Source organism: Eptatretus burgeri, chromosome 5 (assembly GCF_056783735.1).
Source record: "Eptatretus burgeri isolate ZD-2024b chromosome 5, Ebu_testis_v1, whole genome shotgun sequence".
Classification (NCBI taxonomy): Eukaryota; Metazoa; Chordata; class Myxini; order Myxiniformes; family Myxinidae; genus Eptatretus; species Eptatretus burgeri.
In genome coordinates, this window is record NC_140965.1 from 112,243,999 (window position 1) to 112,258,998 (window position 15,000).

Consider the following 15,000-nt stretch of genomic DNA (forward strand, 5'->3'; position numbering starts at 1 on the left):
TCAAGAAACTGCTTCGGCAGCACCAACGCTCTACAACAGAGTATGGTACATCAGAATAAAAATGAGAAAATATGTATTCTCATTCTTTTTCTGATGTATCGTACTACTCGTCAATGTACCATAGCATACAACTTGTGAGTGTTAATAATAATTATTCCTTTCACACCGTGAGGCGTATAGAGCTGCCCTGGGAGTTTCATTTGTCTAAGGAGTGCCGTTCTATACAGGTCACCACTCTGACGCAGGACACTCAAATGGGTTATTACCCCAGTAAGCAGGTACTCATTTTGCCGACCTCAGAAGGATGGCAGGCTGAGTCAACCCACCTGGTGTAATTTCACCAGAATTGCAGGGTTTCAAAGACCCCAAAATCTGAAGCCAGCCATCTTAAGCATGAAACCAACACCAGGCTTACTTTTGAATATTGTTCGTCGCTGACATTAAAATAAAGACACAATGGTTGTTGAAACTTTTGAACATTTAAAGAGGTAAATGGTCACAAAAATATGTCGTGTCAATTAGACCAGAGAAATTTGAGAATGTTTGTAATTCTTCAAAAAGATGAAGGATGCATGATGATAATTATCATCATAATAACAATGGAGATCTTTCGAGTGCCAGAGCTGCCGAAGCTGTCTTTCAGCAAGTGGTTTGCCAATGCCTTCCCGGCAGGGCAGGACTTTGTAATTTGTTTCGGGTGCCAATGACAACTCCTCTACGATTCATGAAAGACACCCTGAGATATTTACTGTCTACTAATGACAAATGCTGACGGACGGGTCCAACTTAATGTCCTTCCAATGGACGGCACGCACAATGATGTGAAACACAAGGACGACGGTTTATAGCTGGGTCGAGATTTAAACCCAGGCAAGACAGCTCGGAGGCTAGTGTGCACAACTCTGGGCTACTCTGCTTTCCCAAGCATTATGATAAAAGATGATGTCATCTTTATGTTGTTTAAAAGTTAAATGTTGATTGAATTTTCCAGTTTTGACGAAGATATTGTGAAGAGGACAACTTTTGTGTCCATCAATGAAAGTTTTCACATTTTGGAATGTTATGGTATCGACATCAGGGGACTGATAAAATATGGTCTCCTTCATTTGTGTTATTGTCTCAAGCTATATGGTTGCTATGCTAAGCAACATTGTATGCATTCTACGGTCAGCACTCATGTGGTGCACTTGGACGGTTACAACGGATGCCTTTGAGATCTCTGGTCTGGGTTTGATTTCCCCAATTGATGATAAACTGTTGGATTGTTGCTTCCCAGGCAGGGCATTTGATCAATGAGCGTTTCCTCTTTGGAATGTGTATTAATCCGGGAACCACTTGGCGAGTATTAGTTGGTGGACATGAAGGATCCTATGGTGTCTTTTGCGAAGCATGTGTGTCACCAGCACTCAGGTAAAATTTCACATATCTGCCAAACTGTGAAGGGGCACCGCATCAGTGGCACAGCCACACCTCAGTAATGATGTAATTACCCTCGCCAAAGGAGAGGGTATTGTGTTTGGGTCTGTTTGTTTGTCCGCACAGAACTTTCATGTTTTTCTCCGCAACCGCTTGTCGGATTGAGACGAAGTTTTCAGCAGACGTGCGACTACTCATGTAGAATGTTGTAATCATAATCATGACATTATAGGTCACATGGTGTGGCAGCCATGTTAAAAAAATGGAAAAATATTGGACCTCTCTCTCTGAAACTGCAACAGTGAAAAAATTGAAACTTGGAGCATAGCAACTCCTCGTGGGAAAAAAAAAAGTTTGTTTTTTATGACATCATAGGTGCCTTCGTTATGACATCACAATTGCATATGTAGAATGCTACATCTGATCGGTATGAAAATTCTTGAGGGTCATCTGGGGATAAAATGGTCCACAGAAAAAATAATTGATGACATCATCAGTCACGTGATTCAGCAACGTTGTTTTTTGGGTTTTTTTAACCTTCAAAAATCTTCTTCTCTGAAGTGGTTGAACAGATGGAGGCAAAATTTCACAAATACGACCGACTATCCATGAGGAACAAAAGGTTCACACATATGATGTCATCGGTCACATGGTTTGGCAGCCATATTGGATTTACCCTAAAATCTATAAAAAAAATCTTCTCCAGAACGGCTGGACAGATCGAGGGGAAACTTCATACAAATGTTCCCAAAGCCTTGAGTGGACAAATTTGTGAAGGAATAATTGATAGCTCTCATAGTTTGGCAGCCATATTGAATTGAAGAAAAATATTAAATAATGTTTTCTCTGGAACTGCTTAATCAATCGACGTGAAACTTCACAATTATGATCTCGTAGTAGAAATTGGGAATACATGTTTTAATTTTGTACTTGAATGGACACATGGTCTGGCAGCCAGAATTATTTAATATTTTTGAAATGGGTTCTTTTTGATTTTTTGGGGGATTTTTTTTATTTTTTTTAAATAATGCTCACTTGGCTGTGCCTAGATGGTTTTGAGGGTAGAGAAGGAGCAGCTGAAATGTGAATCCTATCCAGGTTCCATCTTTGCTTTTTGCTTGTTCGGGTTCCTTCTGATGACTCCTCTGCAGGACTGTACCTCTTTGGTCTTCCATTTGATTTAATTTGAATTTATTTTAATCCCATTCTAAACAACACACAAAACAAGTTCTGGCGAGGATCTGCAATCTCTGATAGCAATTGTAGATTGGACAGCGGTTCAAGTGAAACTATAAAAAGCAAACAATGGTGACCAGGTACAGCGATAAGCGATATTCACCACGAAAGATGGTTTCCTGCCAACAAGCAACAACAAAGGTTATGCTCCTCATTTTGCTCAGGCACATTTCACAAAAGTTGTGCTGCCATATCACCTTTAATCAAGAGTAATCGTCAGAATTATATGTTTAAATAATTACTTGTGTGGGTTTAGGAAAAGGTTCTTACAACCAATCAATTATATTTTAGTTCTCCGAAGGGAAAAAGGCAAAAAAAATCTAATCTTTTGAACAATGCCTGATTATGCCATCGGCATAATGCTCAAGTGCTCAAGAAAGACAAAGGTCAGGTCAGGTATGGGAGCATGTGCCAGAACAGCACGTCGCTGCGTCCACTTTCCGCCGGTACTCCAGGGGCCTCCGTCTGGCCATCCCCCAGGCAGATGCCAGGCCCATCCCCATCTCCTTGAGATGATGGTCAACCTGTTGCAACCATGAGGCACGTGGTCGACCCACTGGCCTCCTCCACTCATGAGACTCCCTCGCTGAGAGAATCTGGTGAGCAGGATCAGAGTCAGGAAAACGAGCCACATGTCCATACAGCCGCAACTGACGCTCACGGACTATGCAGGTAACAAATCTCATCCGAGTCTCTCTCAGCAACCGCTCGTTGGACACAAAATCCGACCAGCGATAGCCAAGGATTCTCCGAAGAGACCTGGTACCAAAGGAATTAAGTCTCCGTCTCAGATCCTTGGTCAGAGTCCAAGTCTCGCACCCATAGAGCAAGACTGGAAGTACCAAGGACCTGAAGACTCGGACTTTCGTCCTCCCGCACAGGTACCGGCAGCGCCACACCCCATGATCCAGTGAATCCATGACTCCCCAGGCCCGACCCAGACGTCAATTGACCTCTGACTCGCAGCCAGCAGAGACATGAATATCACTGCCGAGGTAAGTGAATCTCTCCACGACCTCAACATCCTCACCACAAACAGACACAGACAGGACAGCAGCATCCAAGATGTCACCGTAAGCCTGGATCTTAGTTTTGACCCAAGAAACCCGTAATCCCAACAGCTCCGACTCCTCATTCAGCACCTCGAGGGCCCCCAAGAGGATGTCTAAAGTCTCCGCAAAGATGACTGCATCATCTGCAAAGTCAAGGTCCGAGATCTTGACATTCCCAAATGACGCACCGCAACTTGATCTCTCCGACATCCTCCCTAGAATCCAGTCCATACAAGTGCTGAAAAGTGTGGGGGCAAGTACACATCCCTGACGAACTCCAGTAACAACTGGAAATAAGTCAGAGATGGTACCACCACACTTCACAGCACTCTCAGTACCAGAGTAGAGTTCAGACATCAGATCGATCAGTTTTGGTGGCACCCCACGAAGACCAAGAATCCTCCAGAGGACATCCCGATTCACTGAATCGAACGCTTTACAGAGATCAACATAGGCTGCAAGCAGCCCCTGCCAAAACTCTCGTCTGCGTTCGGTGAGGACACGAAGAGCAAGGATACTGTCAATCGTTGACCTCTTTGGTGTAAAGCCTGACTGCTCTGGACGCTGGTGCTCAAGCAGATGGTGGCGAACCCTATCGAGAATTATCTGAGCAAAGACCTTGCCCGGCACTGAGAGCAGCGTCACCCCTCGGTAGTTGTTGCAGTCTTGGCGATCACCCTTCCCTTTCCAGAGAGGGACAACAAGGCCCCTCTTCCAGTCAGTTGGGATGATACCTGTGTTCCAGGCAGAGCACAAAACTGCATGCAACGACACGAGTGCAGCATTTCCACCAACCTTGAGAAGTTCAGCATGGATGCCACAGATCCCTGGAGCTTTGCCCCGTTTCAACTGGTTCACCGCAGCCCGTGTTTCCACAAGCGTAGGTGGACCACAGTTGATTCGAGGGTCAGCAACAGGGATTGTAACACCCTTGACGTCCAACTCGACAGTTGGGGAATCAGCCTGGTACAACCGCTCAAAGTAACCGGCCCAGCGGGCCTTCACTTCAGACTCCTCTGTCAAGAGCCTACCACTCTCTGCTCGAACTGTAGTGCTCTGAGGGATGGGCTTGGATGAACGTAATGCGCGAATTCCCCTGTAAGCGGGATGAGAATCACCTGTCCACAGGTGATGCTCTACCCCCTCACAGATTCCTCGCACATAGGCCTCCTTGTCCACCCTCAGTGCACGTACAGTTTTACGCCTCAGCTCCCTGAACAGCTCAGCTCTGCCATTCAGCCTGGCCCTGCGACTCTGGTCAATGGTATCCAGTGTCCCTTGAGAGACAAAATTCTTCTTTGCCCTGTGGTGCGCTCCAAGGCATCCACCGGCAACATCAAGGACGGTGGTCTTGAAAGCGCTCCACAACTCTTCAGGACCCCCCAAAGCACCCAGACCCCCCAAGTGTCCACTCAGCCTGTTCGCAAACTCCTCAGCTACTCTCTCATCCCTGAGCTTGGCAACATCCAGCCTAGGCTGGGATGGTACCATTCTCCAGGATTTAAGGTGCAGCTTTAGAGTTGCTACAACAAGCCTGTGGTCATTATTGAGGAACTGAGCACTCCGGTAGACCCTGCAGTTCTGGATCATCCTCCAACGACCGTCAATGAGGACATGGTCAATCTCCTTTGCCACACCGCCAGCGTTGGAATACCAAGTCCAGCGATGAGCTTGTGGGCGCTGAAACCATGAACCAGCCACCCTAAGTCCATGACTTCTTGCAAAGTCAAGGAACTTATTGCCATTCTGGTTCATAGTTCCTGACCCATGGGGACCAACACACACCTCATAACCATCCCTATCAGTTCCAGTCGATGCATTGAAATCCCCCAAGACTAGAAGTGTATCTCGTCTGGGGCACTGATCAACCACAGACTCGAGTGTGGCGTAGAATGCATCCTTCACGGTGAGATCACTCGCCTCAGTCGGAGCATAAACCAAGACCAGGGAAATGACACCTAAGGAGTGACGAATCCTTAATCTCATAATACACTCGTTGACCGGTGTTACCTCAATTATCTTTGGGGTCAGCTTATTGGACACAGCTACAGCAACTCCTTGGGTATGGTAACCATCAGACCGACCAGACCAATAGTAGGTGTAACCACCCACCATTATCTCGCCACAATGCGGTCTCCGAACCTCAGAGAGAGCTGCAATCCCGATGTCCAAACGCTTGAGCTCAGATGATAACAGAGACAGGTGATCATCCTCTCTTAGGGATAGGACATTCCAGGCACCCACCCGAAGGGACCGCCTCAGGTTAACCCAAGGAGACCGCCGTCTGGTGGACGACACCTCAGCACCACTCCGACACACTCTCCCGCAATCTGACCCAGGGATGTTACCCCGTGGTTTCCCTCCTATCAAAGATTGGGGGACCCGAAGGCTTTGCCCCAATCCCGTCATCCGGTGAGCTGCCCTGCGAAGGGAAGCTGCACAGGAGGTACTCCCACGGAGTGGGTTTTCAGATTTTTTTGCGTTTTTGCGTTTTGCGGAATGAAGGGTTTTACGGTGGCCGGAGTGCAAATCCTGCCACCAACCTCCTAATAAGAAGTGACCCAACTGCAGGAGGACGTCCGCAGACACAGTTGGGCACTAGATATGGATGGCTGTTGGCTCACAAGGAGCTCCTCCGCCCTTTGACAGGTTTTGTTTTTAATCCTGCTGGGTGTCCATATCCAAACACCCTCCTCACCAGAAAACCTGGTGGGGGAGACGGTTTAGTCGCCGACAACCCGACCATGGAACAGGTTAGTACAGGTTTACATGGTACCTGTAGCAGGTCACAGATCGAACCTGACCTGACAAAAAAGTTCTCCGAAGGGAAAAAGGCAAAAAAAATCTAATCTTTTGAACAATGCCTGATTATGCCATCGGCATAATGCTCAAGTGCTCAAGAAAGACAAAGGCAAAACATAAACTGGAATGGCACTCGTTAGAGCACATACTTCGGCCAGGCTGTACAGTTTACATTTTGTATCCCACTGATAGGCCGGATCCGGATTTGGACCTGAACCAAAATCTCATTAATTCAACTTTGTCAAACACCAAACATGTCCACAAAATTTCATCCCAATTCATCCATAACTTTTTGAGATATTCTGCTCACAGAGAGGTAGACAGACAGACAGGGGGTGAAAACATATTCTTCGTCCACCTTCGGTGGCGGAGGTAATAAATGGAGACAAAAACATCGAGTTCGAAGATGCAATCCAACAATGGAATAATTCTGTGTACGAAATCAGCGATCATCAAAGTGGCTACATACCCACACATCTGGGGACCATGTGGTCCCAGGTGCGCCGAGTCCCGGTCAGGCACGTGAGGACACTATGACCCTGCAAGCTATACCCAGGTTCGCAAGCAAACTCGACACTGCTGCCAGAAAATCGTCCCTCGTCACGGACCACGTAACCAAACGATGGTGTCGTGGGTCTGGAACAGCGCAGAAGCTCGAAACCTGAAGGAACCATAATGAACTGTGATGAGTCAAAACATTTGATCAATGCCTCGGAAAATTAATCAGCAATAATAAACGAACGTTAAGCAAATGTGAAAAGTAGTGCAAGTGAAAAGGGCATGGAATTGTACATTTTCCAAGAGATTGGCTCTGGCTGCATAACGCAAGTTATTTAATAAATAAATAAATAACTAAATAATATGCTTATAATCTCCCGTGACGGGTGGTGGATTTTCACTTCAAACGAGAAAGGAAACATCAATAAGTGGAGGTGAATCGCACAAAATCCTCCAACCAAGGAATTCATTCGACAAAGCCACGGTGAATCTTTTATGGGACATTTAAGGTGTTATCCTCATGAATCATCACTTCACAACCAGAACTTTACAACCATTAAGTCAGGGCATTTTATGTGAATGGAACAAAAAAACAACAACAAAAGGCTCACATAATAGAGAAGCATCTCAACAGTAATGCACATCATTGTAAAAAATTAGCCGGAGTTTGTACTGTGTGCGCGTGCTCGTGCGCGTGCGCGTGCGCGTGCACACTTCCTGCCGTCATAAGAGTATTAAAAATGGCACTGTTGGAAAGCTAATCATGGATTTACTTGGAACAAATATTATGTCATAATTATTGTTCCAATAATAGATATATACGTTGGTTTACCTACTTGAATACTCCAGCTCAAAACCAGGCCCATATCCATTGGAGACAGAGTCAAACTCGAGCCACAAGTTGTTCGACGTTGAGTTGATAATCACACCCTGCATGGCTGTTCCAGTGAATGCCCCGAGAGGCCTTGCAAAGTTGTCTCTCCCATCATATACCTGTTTAGCACAAAAAAGAAGTGAAGCCAAAATCAGTTAAATCAGTCGCCGTAGTAATGTGGGAATGAATGGTCAGTTGATCAAAAAAAATTTTTACATTACATTGCAAGTTCTTTTGTTTTATAGGGCGGAGATGGAATGTGCATTCAAAGCAACGGGGCAACAGTATTGTTTTGTAAATTTTCCATTTCATGGAAAAATGGTTCTAAATCTCAGGTTATATTACACGTTGTGTGTCGTGGCGAAGCTACATTGACAGCTATGTGGGCGATGCAAAAAGCTGCTCTGATCATTTTAAAAGACAGACGAACCATCCCGAGGGAACAACGCACAAGTGTTGAAGAAGGTTTGAAGTCGTGGAAATCAGTCCAGTGTATATATATATATATATATATATATATATATATATATATATATATATATATATATATATATATATATATATATATATATATATATATATATATATATATATATATATATATATATATATATATATTTCGGCATGCACCTTTCTTTGTTCCACCATCACATTTTTGTTACTGCATGAAATGAAACAAGCTTTGACATAAAAAGTAATGATATTATTGTCTTCCAAAAGAGGCCCCTCAAAATTTGTTTTGATGATTATGGTAGTTAAACAGTTCATGTTCTCCATTTGCAAAATGGGGGGAATTATTGCACAAAAAAGAAATAAAAATGTTTCCCATTTTTTAGAGGACCACGAAGATGAGTTCGTAAAACCTTTTGTAGAGTAAGTTATTATTAATCACTATACGCCATAGTAAATTGCTCATGTAATTGAGCTGTCAATAAGCTATCAATCATAGACATATAATAAACTCACTTGAGTATTCATATCTCTATTTCAATGCGTAATATCAAGCGGTACCTTCACGATGACCTAATAAAACCGGTCTCGATGTCCGTCCGTCCGTATATCTGTTCACAATCAAACCGATCGTGATGCATTTTAAGGCTTTCCGAGAGCTTTGGAGAGATTACCGACACTCCCGCACGGTGCTGTTTTTATTATTCCTACTGCACTTCATTGGAACATAGATCGTGGATGGATGTGCAGATCCCAGGAGAACAACTATAGCTGTACAGAACAATTCATATTATCGATGGATAAAAATGATATTTAATTGATATAATAAATAAATTGTTTATTTAAAATATCTTCAAATTTTGTGAGTTTTTAGTTTGTTGTGAAATATTAGGTCCTCGGGTCTGCGCATAGTGGCGTACAGGCTTAAGTCGTACTTCTGTTTACTACCGTAGAAAATCACAGAACCATCCGATCGACATGCTGTTAACAGTTTCAGAATCAGCTAAAATCTACAAGATATGAATATGTACACGAAACTGATCCGGCCTTTTGGATCACTTTAAAGTAGGGTGCCCTGTAATTTTAATGCGCTCTATGGATCCTCCGGAACTCACGAATGGTACACGTTGTGTAGTCACGAAACTACGTGGTAATGTCATCGAAGTGGAGCTACTGCGGGACAGTCGAAGGGGAAAACCTGAATGATAATCAATGGATAAAAATGATATAATATATTGTTTAAAATACATTCATGCTATCTGTGTTTTACCATATGTTGCCAGTAACGCCCATCCAAGACAGGCACCTTTACTAGTACATATACATATATAAACCTCAATGTTTGGAGATTTAGAAGAGAACACACCTGCAATGTTAAAAAAAAGATTGCAAAGGACAATTATTATGAGATCGAAACCTAAATTGTGAAACTAATAGCCCATGATGAGAAAGGTGTGAAAATATTTTTGGGCAGCAGATACACATGGTATTTCTGTATGTTGGAGAGCTAATCTATACCAATAAATGTCAGTGTACAGGGTGTCCCAAAAAATGAACAACTTTTCATCAGCAAAGAGGAGGGTCAGAACTTATATTTTTTTTTTTAAAAGATATATGGCTGGATCAAAAGCTGAAAGGTTGAAGTTTATTGTACCAATGTCAAAATTGCCAATAAATTTAAATTTTGGTATAGAATCGTCATTTTTTTAGACCACATGTTCGACGTGGGCTCCACGTTGTCCGATCACTGCCTGCAAACGCGTTGTCATGTTCTCCATCACTTTGGGAAACGTTTCCTGAGGAATGTTCTGGATTTCTCGGTGGATGGTTTCCTTCAGCTGATCAAGAGTCTGGGGCCTAGGGTTTCCATAGATCCTGTCCTTGAGATAGCCCCACAAGAAGAAGTCTGGAGGAGTAAGGTCAGGGGAATACGGTGGCCACTCAACGTCTTCATAGAGTGAGATAAAGCGGCTCTCAAAATGTTGGTTGAGAAAATGCATTGTTTCCCTGGCTGTATGGAGTGGTGCCCCATCCTGCTGGAACCACTGGGTTCTCATCTGGATCAGGTTGCTTCTCCTACAGGCCTGAGTACGTAGCTCAGGCAGATATAATTCCTGAATCATTTCGCGATAGTTCCTCTGGTTTACTGTGCAAGTGCGTCCCTGGTCATCTTCAAAGAAGGATGGACCAATTATCCCATACCAACCAACCACCACCCACATGGTGACTTTGAGAACAGATCGAGGCACCAGTTCAGTTGATGCATTTCCAGGATTTTCAGTTCCCCAGTACCGAAAGTTTTGCTTGTTTACCTCCCCGGACAAGGAGCATGGCATTCGTCCGTCATGGGAAGTTTTTTGAGGAAGTCTGCATCTTCCTCCAACATTCCTGAGAACCAATTGGCAAAGTCGAGTCGTTTGCGTTTCTGTTGATCAGTAAGCACCGTTTCCGTTTGAATTTTATATGGAAAGGCATGAATGTCTTGGTGAAGGATCCTCTGAACGGTGCTCTTATGAATGTTTGTCTCGGCAGAAAGTCGTAGAATCGATTTTTTTGGACTCTGAACGACCACCTGTCTCACCATTTCCACATTTTCTTCACGACGACCTGTCCTCTTCCAACCACTGTGACCCTTGTGAAGGTTACAGATGGTTCCCACTGTGGTAAACTTTGCGATGGTGCACTTTATTGTCCGACAGTTTGATGCATGGCGCAAGTGGATACCGAAATTTCTCGAGTAAAGGCCCGGTCACACCTTGACGTTTTAGCCAACGTATGCCGATTTTTGAATTTTTTTTCTAAAACGCTGGCACACATTGAATACGTTATGGGTAAGTTTTGATAACATTGAGAGCACGCTGAAAAACACTGCCATATGTCGTTGTGCGTTGGCTTTAAACGTTGTACTTTTCGGTTGTCCTAAAATTTTTTCATGCTTGAAATTTCATGACGTATGCCGGCGTATGACTCACACGTTCCGCTACACTGGCCACAAGTTGTATGCACGGTCTGCGATCATTGACAGACGTCAACACATGCTACTTGTAAGTTAATCATAAGTTGAGACACGCCGAGGTAATGTTTAGCGTACCCGAAACTTATTTCTAACCTATGATTAACGTGTTGTTGGCACGTTACGCGATCGTTGCCACACGTCGACAGACGTTACTTTTAAGTTACTCATAGGCTGAAAGACGTCGGTATAATGGATCGTCCTTGCGTCAGCGTCCATGGCCACGGCCAGGACACTTATTTGCAGCATTCTTCAAACTTTTCTTCGGCATGACGAGGATGTTCACACTTCGATGTCTAGCTTGGCTATGATTCCAATTGTCCATCGGCAGCGTCTATTTAAAATAGTCGAGTTTGAGCGTTTTAACACGTTCAGAAGAAACGCTTCAAATTTCCAAACCCCAGCGTCAAAAAACAAAGGCGAGTGACAGCAATTTAAATCGTTCATTGTAAACAATGAAAATAGGTGAGTGGTACCGTTTAAAAGTCGTTGAGTGTAAAAAAAATCCAATTGTTGAGCGCAAGCGTCTACTTTCAATAGTGGAGATGCAGCCATTTAAATCGTTGAGTTTATCATTTAAATCGTTAAATCGTTAAATGCAAGCACGATCCATCATAACCCACACCCTCCCCCTCACACTCACCTACTACTGCCAACATGAACAAACTACTACTAATACTGATACTAATACTAATACTGATACTGATACTGTTAATGCTGACATGGACATCGACTCAAAAAGGACTCGAAAACACTGTTGGGTTCCCTTTTATGAACACCATTTTTATATACCAATTCCCAAAACCGCTGGGAACACGTCTTCATATGGCAGTTGTAACCTAGAAACACGTTAATATTTTTTTTTGTCGACCGGATGACGTCATTGGAATACGTCTACAAACGTCTATGTGTGTTGGGACTACGTAAAGAATTGGTTCAAAGCACGTCAAAACATAAGTTAGAAATAAGTTTCGCGTAAAAAAGACATTACCGCGACATGTTTCGACTTATGAGTAGCTTATAAGTAGCCTTTGTGGACGTGTGTAAGCGTCCACATATCGTGTGTAAAACTTATCCCCATCGCATGCGGAACGTGTGTCATACGCCGAGTACGTCGTAAAATTTTGAACATGTTTAAAATTTCTTGACGTACTCTACTTACTACGACGTATGATTGCGTACTTTAGCGTTGTACTCACGTATACCAAACTTACTCATACCGTATTTGATGTGCCCCAACGTTTTAGACACATTTTTCTTAGGTCGGCATACGCTGGCAAGATCGCCAAGGTGTGACCGCGATGTTGACACTTCCATTTCTACGGCAGTTATGATTCGAATCGTTGTGAGTCAGCCTTTTAATAGGCTACGTCACGACATCGTCGGCGATGCGTGCAACGTGCTATGCCGAAGTTAGACTATCGTTGGGCATAGGTTGTGCAGGCCGACAACAGGTTCAGCATTCGTTGGTATAAGTTATCTATAACACAACGAAACGTTCTGTGTCCATTACTAATATGTTATGCATACGACCAACTCGTTATGAATACGTCCGAATCTTAAAAAAAAAACAGCAAAAGTTCAACGTAAGCCAGCGTTTTAGATACATTTTAATACGTTGCCATCGCTGGCTAAAACGTCAAGGTGTGACCGGGCCTTAAAGACGTTGCACCTGTATGACACTTTTCATCTGGTGCCAAAGTTCAACAATTTTCGTCTGTTGTTGTACGGTCAGTCTTGGCATTTTTCTGGCGCTTGCTTGGTATCAAAATAAACTTCAGGGTCTCCGCAACAAGAAATGAAGCATTAGTGACAAAATTACTGCTTTTTTAGGATCAAACGAAGCATTTTGAAAGTTGTATTTTTTTGGGGACACCCTATATATGTAAGTGTGTGTGTGTGTGTGTGTGTGTGTGTTTGTGTGTGTCTCCTCCATAAATCCAAAACCATGAAACCTCGCAGCCTGAAACTTTGCGTACATAAGAATAAAACTCCAAGGAAATGCATGAGTGAAAATTGGATGTTTGGGTTCATTAAAACACCCCTTTTGAAGATAATTAACGACCTTCTTTAATTATATCCTTTATCTGGCACATCCTCGGTTACCACTCTCAATGGGGTCTCAAGGCATATTCCAGGTTACCTTGTTGGGGTCTGAAGCCACCATGTTTTTTGGCCTGCTCAACCATGCCTTGACTTAGAACAGGCCAAAATGATTTCTTAATGATAAAGTTTTTTTCTTTCACTTTCCCCACTCATTATCGAATGCCTGTTCATCACAGCTAAAAATCATATGCATCACTTTTGTACATGCAAGAGTTTTCAAATTAGGAGCTTGGAGAGATTTCATGCATTATATGATGCAATTTTCCACGATCTACACTCACGGACGAATTAAAGTATTTCATGGAAATATTACTTCGGCTTTGAGGATCGGATATCGTCCGTACGAAATAAATGTCGAAATCTGGAGTGAAATGTGATAATTTAAATGAAATAATGAGTCTTACAACTAAGCCAATGTAACTATTTACTTTGCACGTGCATATCAAGACATTTGCATGTGGTACATGCGTGAGAGCCTCGTTGGTATGCATTTCAGTCTGCCCTGTCGCTGATGGTTCGCCAATAAGCGATGAAACAGGTCGGGCAGCTGAGGGGATGTGCAGCATTGGGATTTTCATGTGTGTACTATTTCTAAATAGATGGAAACAAAGTAATGTCTGAAATCCATTTTTGAGCATTCATACTATAAATACCGCCCAGAGACAAACACTGAACGGACATGTATGGAGACAAACTCCTTCCCAGACACGATCACCGCTCGGACACGTCCAGAGAAAAATACCGCCTGGATTCATCCGGAGACAAGCAGACACAGCCTGGACAGGTCCAGAGACAAATAACATCCGGACACAAATACTGCCTTCACATAGTCACCATCCGGACAAGTCTGGAGACAAAGAGATGAGTGGGAGTGTGCTGTACTGTATAAAGAGGAGGTGGAACAAGGATGGACGAGAGAGAGAGAGAGAGAGAGAGAGAGAGAGAGAGAGAGAGAGAGAGAGAGAGAGAGAGAGAGAGAGAGAGAGAGAGAGAGAGAGAGAGAGAGAGAGAGAGAGAGAGAGAGAGAGAGAGAGAGAGAGAGAGAGAGAGAGAGAGAGAGAGAGAGAGAGAGAGAGAGAGAGAGAGAGAGAGAGAGAGAGAGAGAGAGAGAGAGAGAGAGAGAGAGAGAGAGAGAGAGAGAGAGAGAGAGAGAGAGAGAGAGAGAGAGAGAGAGAGAGAGAGAGAGAGAGAGAGAGAGAGAGAGAGAGAGAGATATATATGCTTTATGAACAACATGCACGCGCGCGCGCACACACACACACACACACACACACACACACACACACACACACACACACACACACACACGAACACACGTTAGTGCTTCACTGATATTGGCAATTTTGGGGGAATCGGCAGATTAGTCAGTGTGACTACTGACTACAGTACGGACTGAATGCAAACCAAAAACCTGGAGTAGCTTTCAGCATTGTTTTGGGGGAATTGCAGTTAACATATATTTAAAAAAACAACGTTGAATTTATTTTAACATTTCAAGATGTGCACAAACATGAATCTTTACAAAGTAAGCTTATGTGACGGGTGGAAAAAAA

At 43.5% G+C, this 15,000-nt stretch overlaps 1 protein-coding gene across 3 annotated transcripts in view; it reads right to left on the bottom strand.

Moving 5' to 3' along the window:
• The window catches only part of LOC147027167 (CUB and sushi domain-containing protein 3-like), a 1,179,270-nt gene that overhangs the window by 582,162 nt on the left and 582,108 nt on the right, over positions 1-15,000 (bottom strand). For all 3 annotated transcript variants that reach the window (XM_085883358.1, XM_085883359.1, XM_085883360.1), the window contains 2 exons: positions 7,841-7,997; positions 6,976-7,167 (listed from right to left, as the gene is read on the bottom strand). In XM_085883358.1, coding sequence (XP_085739484.1) covers positions 6,976-7,167; positions 7,841-7,997 — 349 coding nt within the window. The remainder of the gene's footprint in view (positions 1-6,975; positions 7,168-7,840; positions 7,998-15,000) is intronic.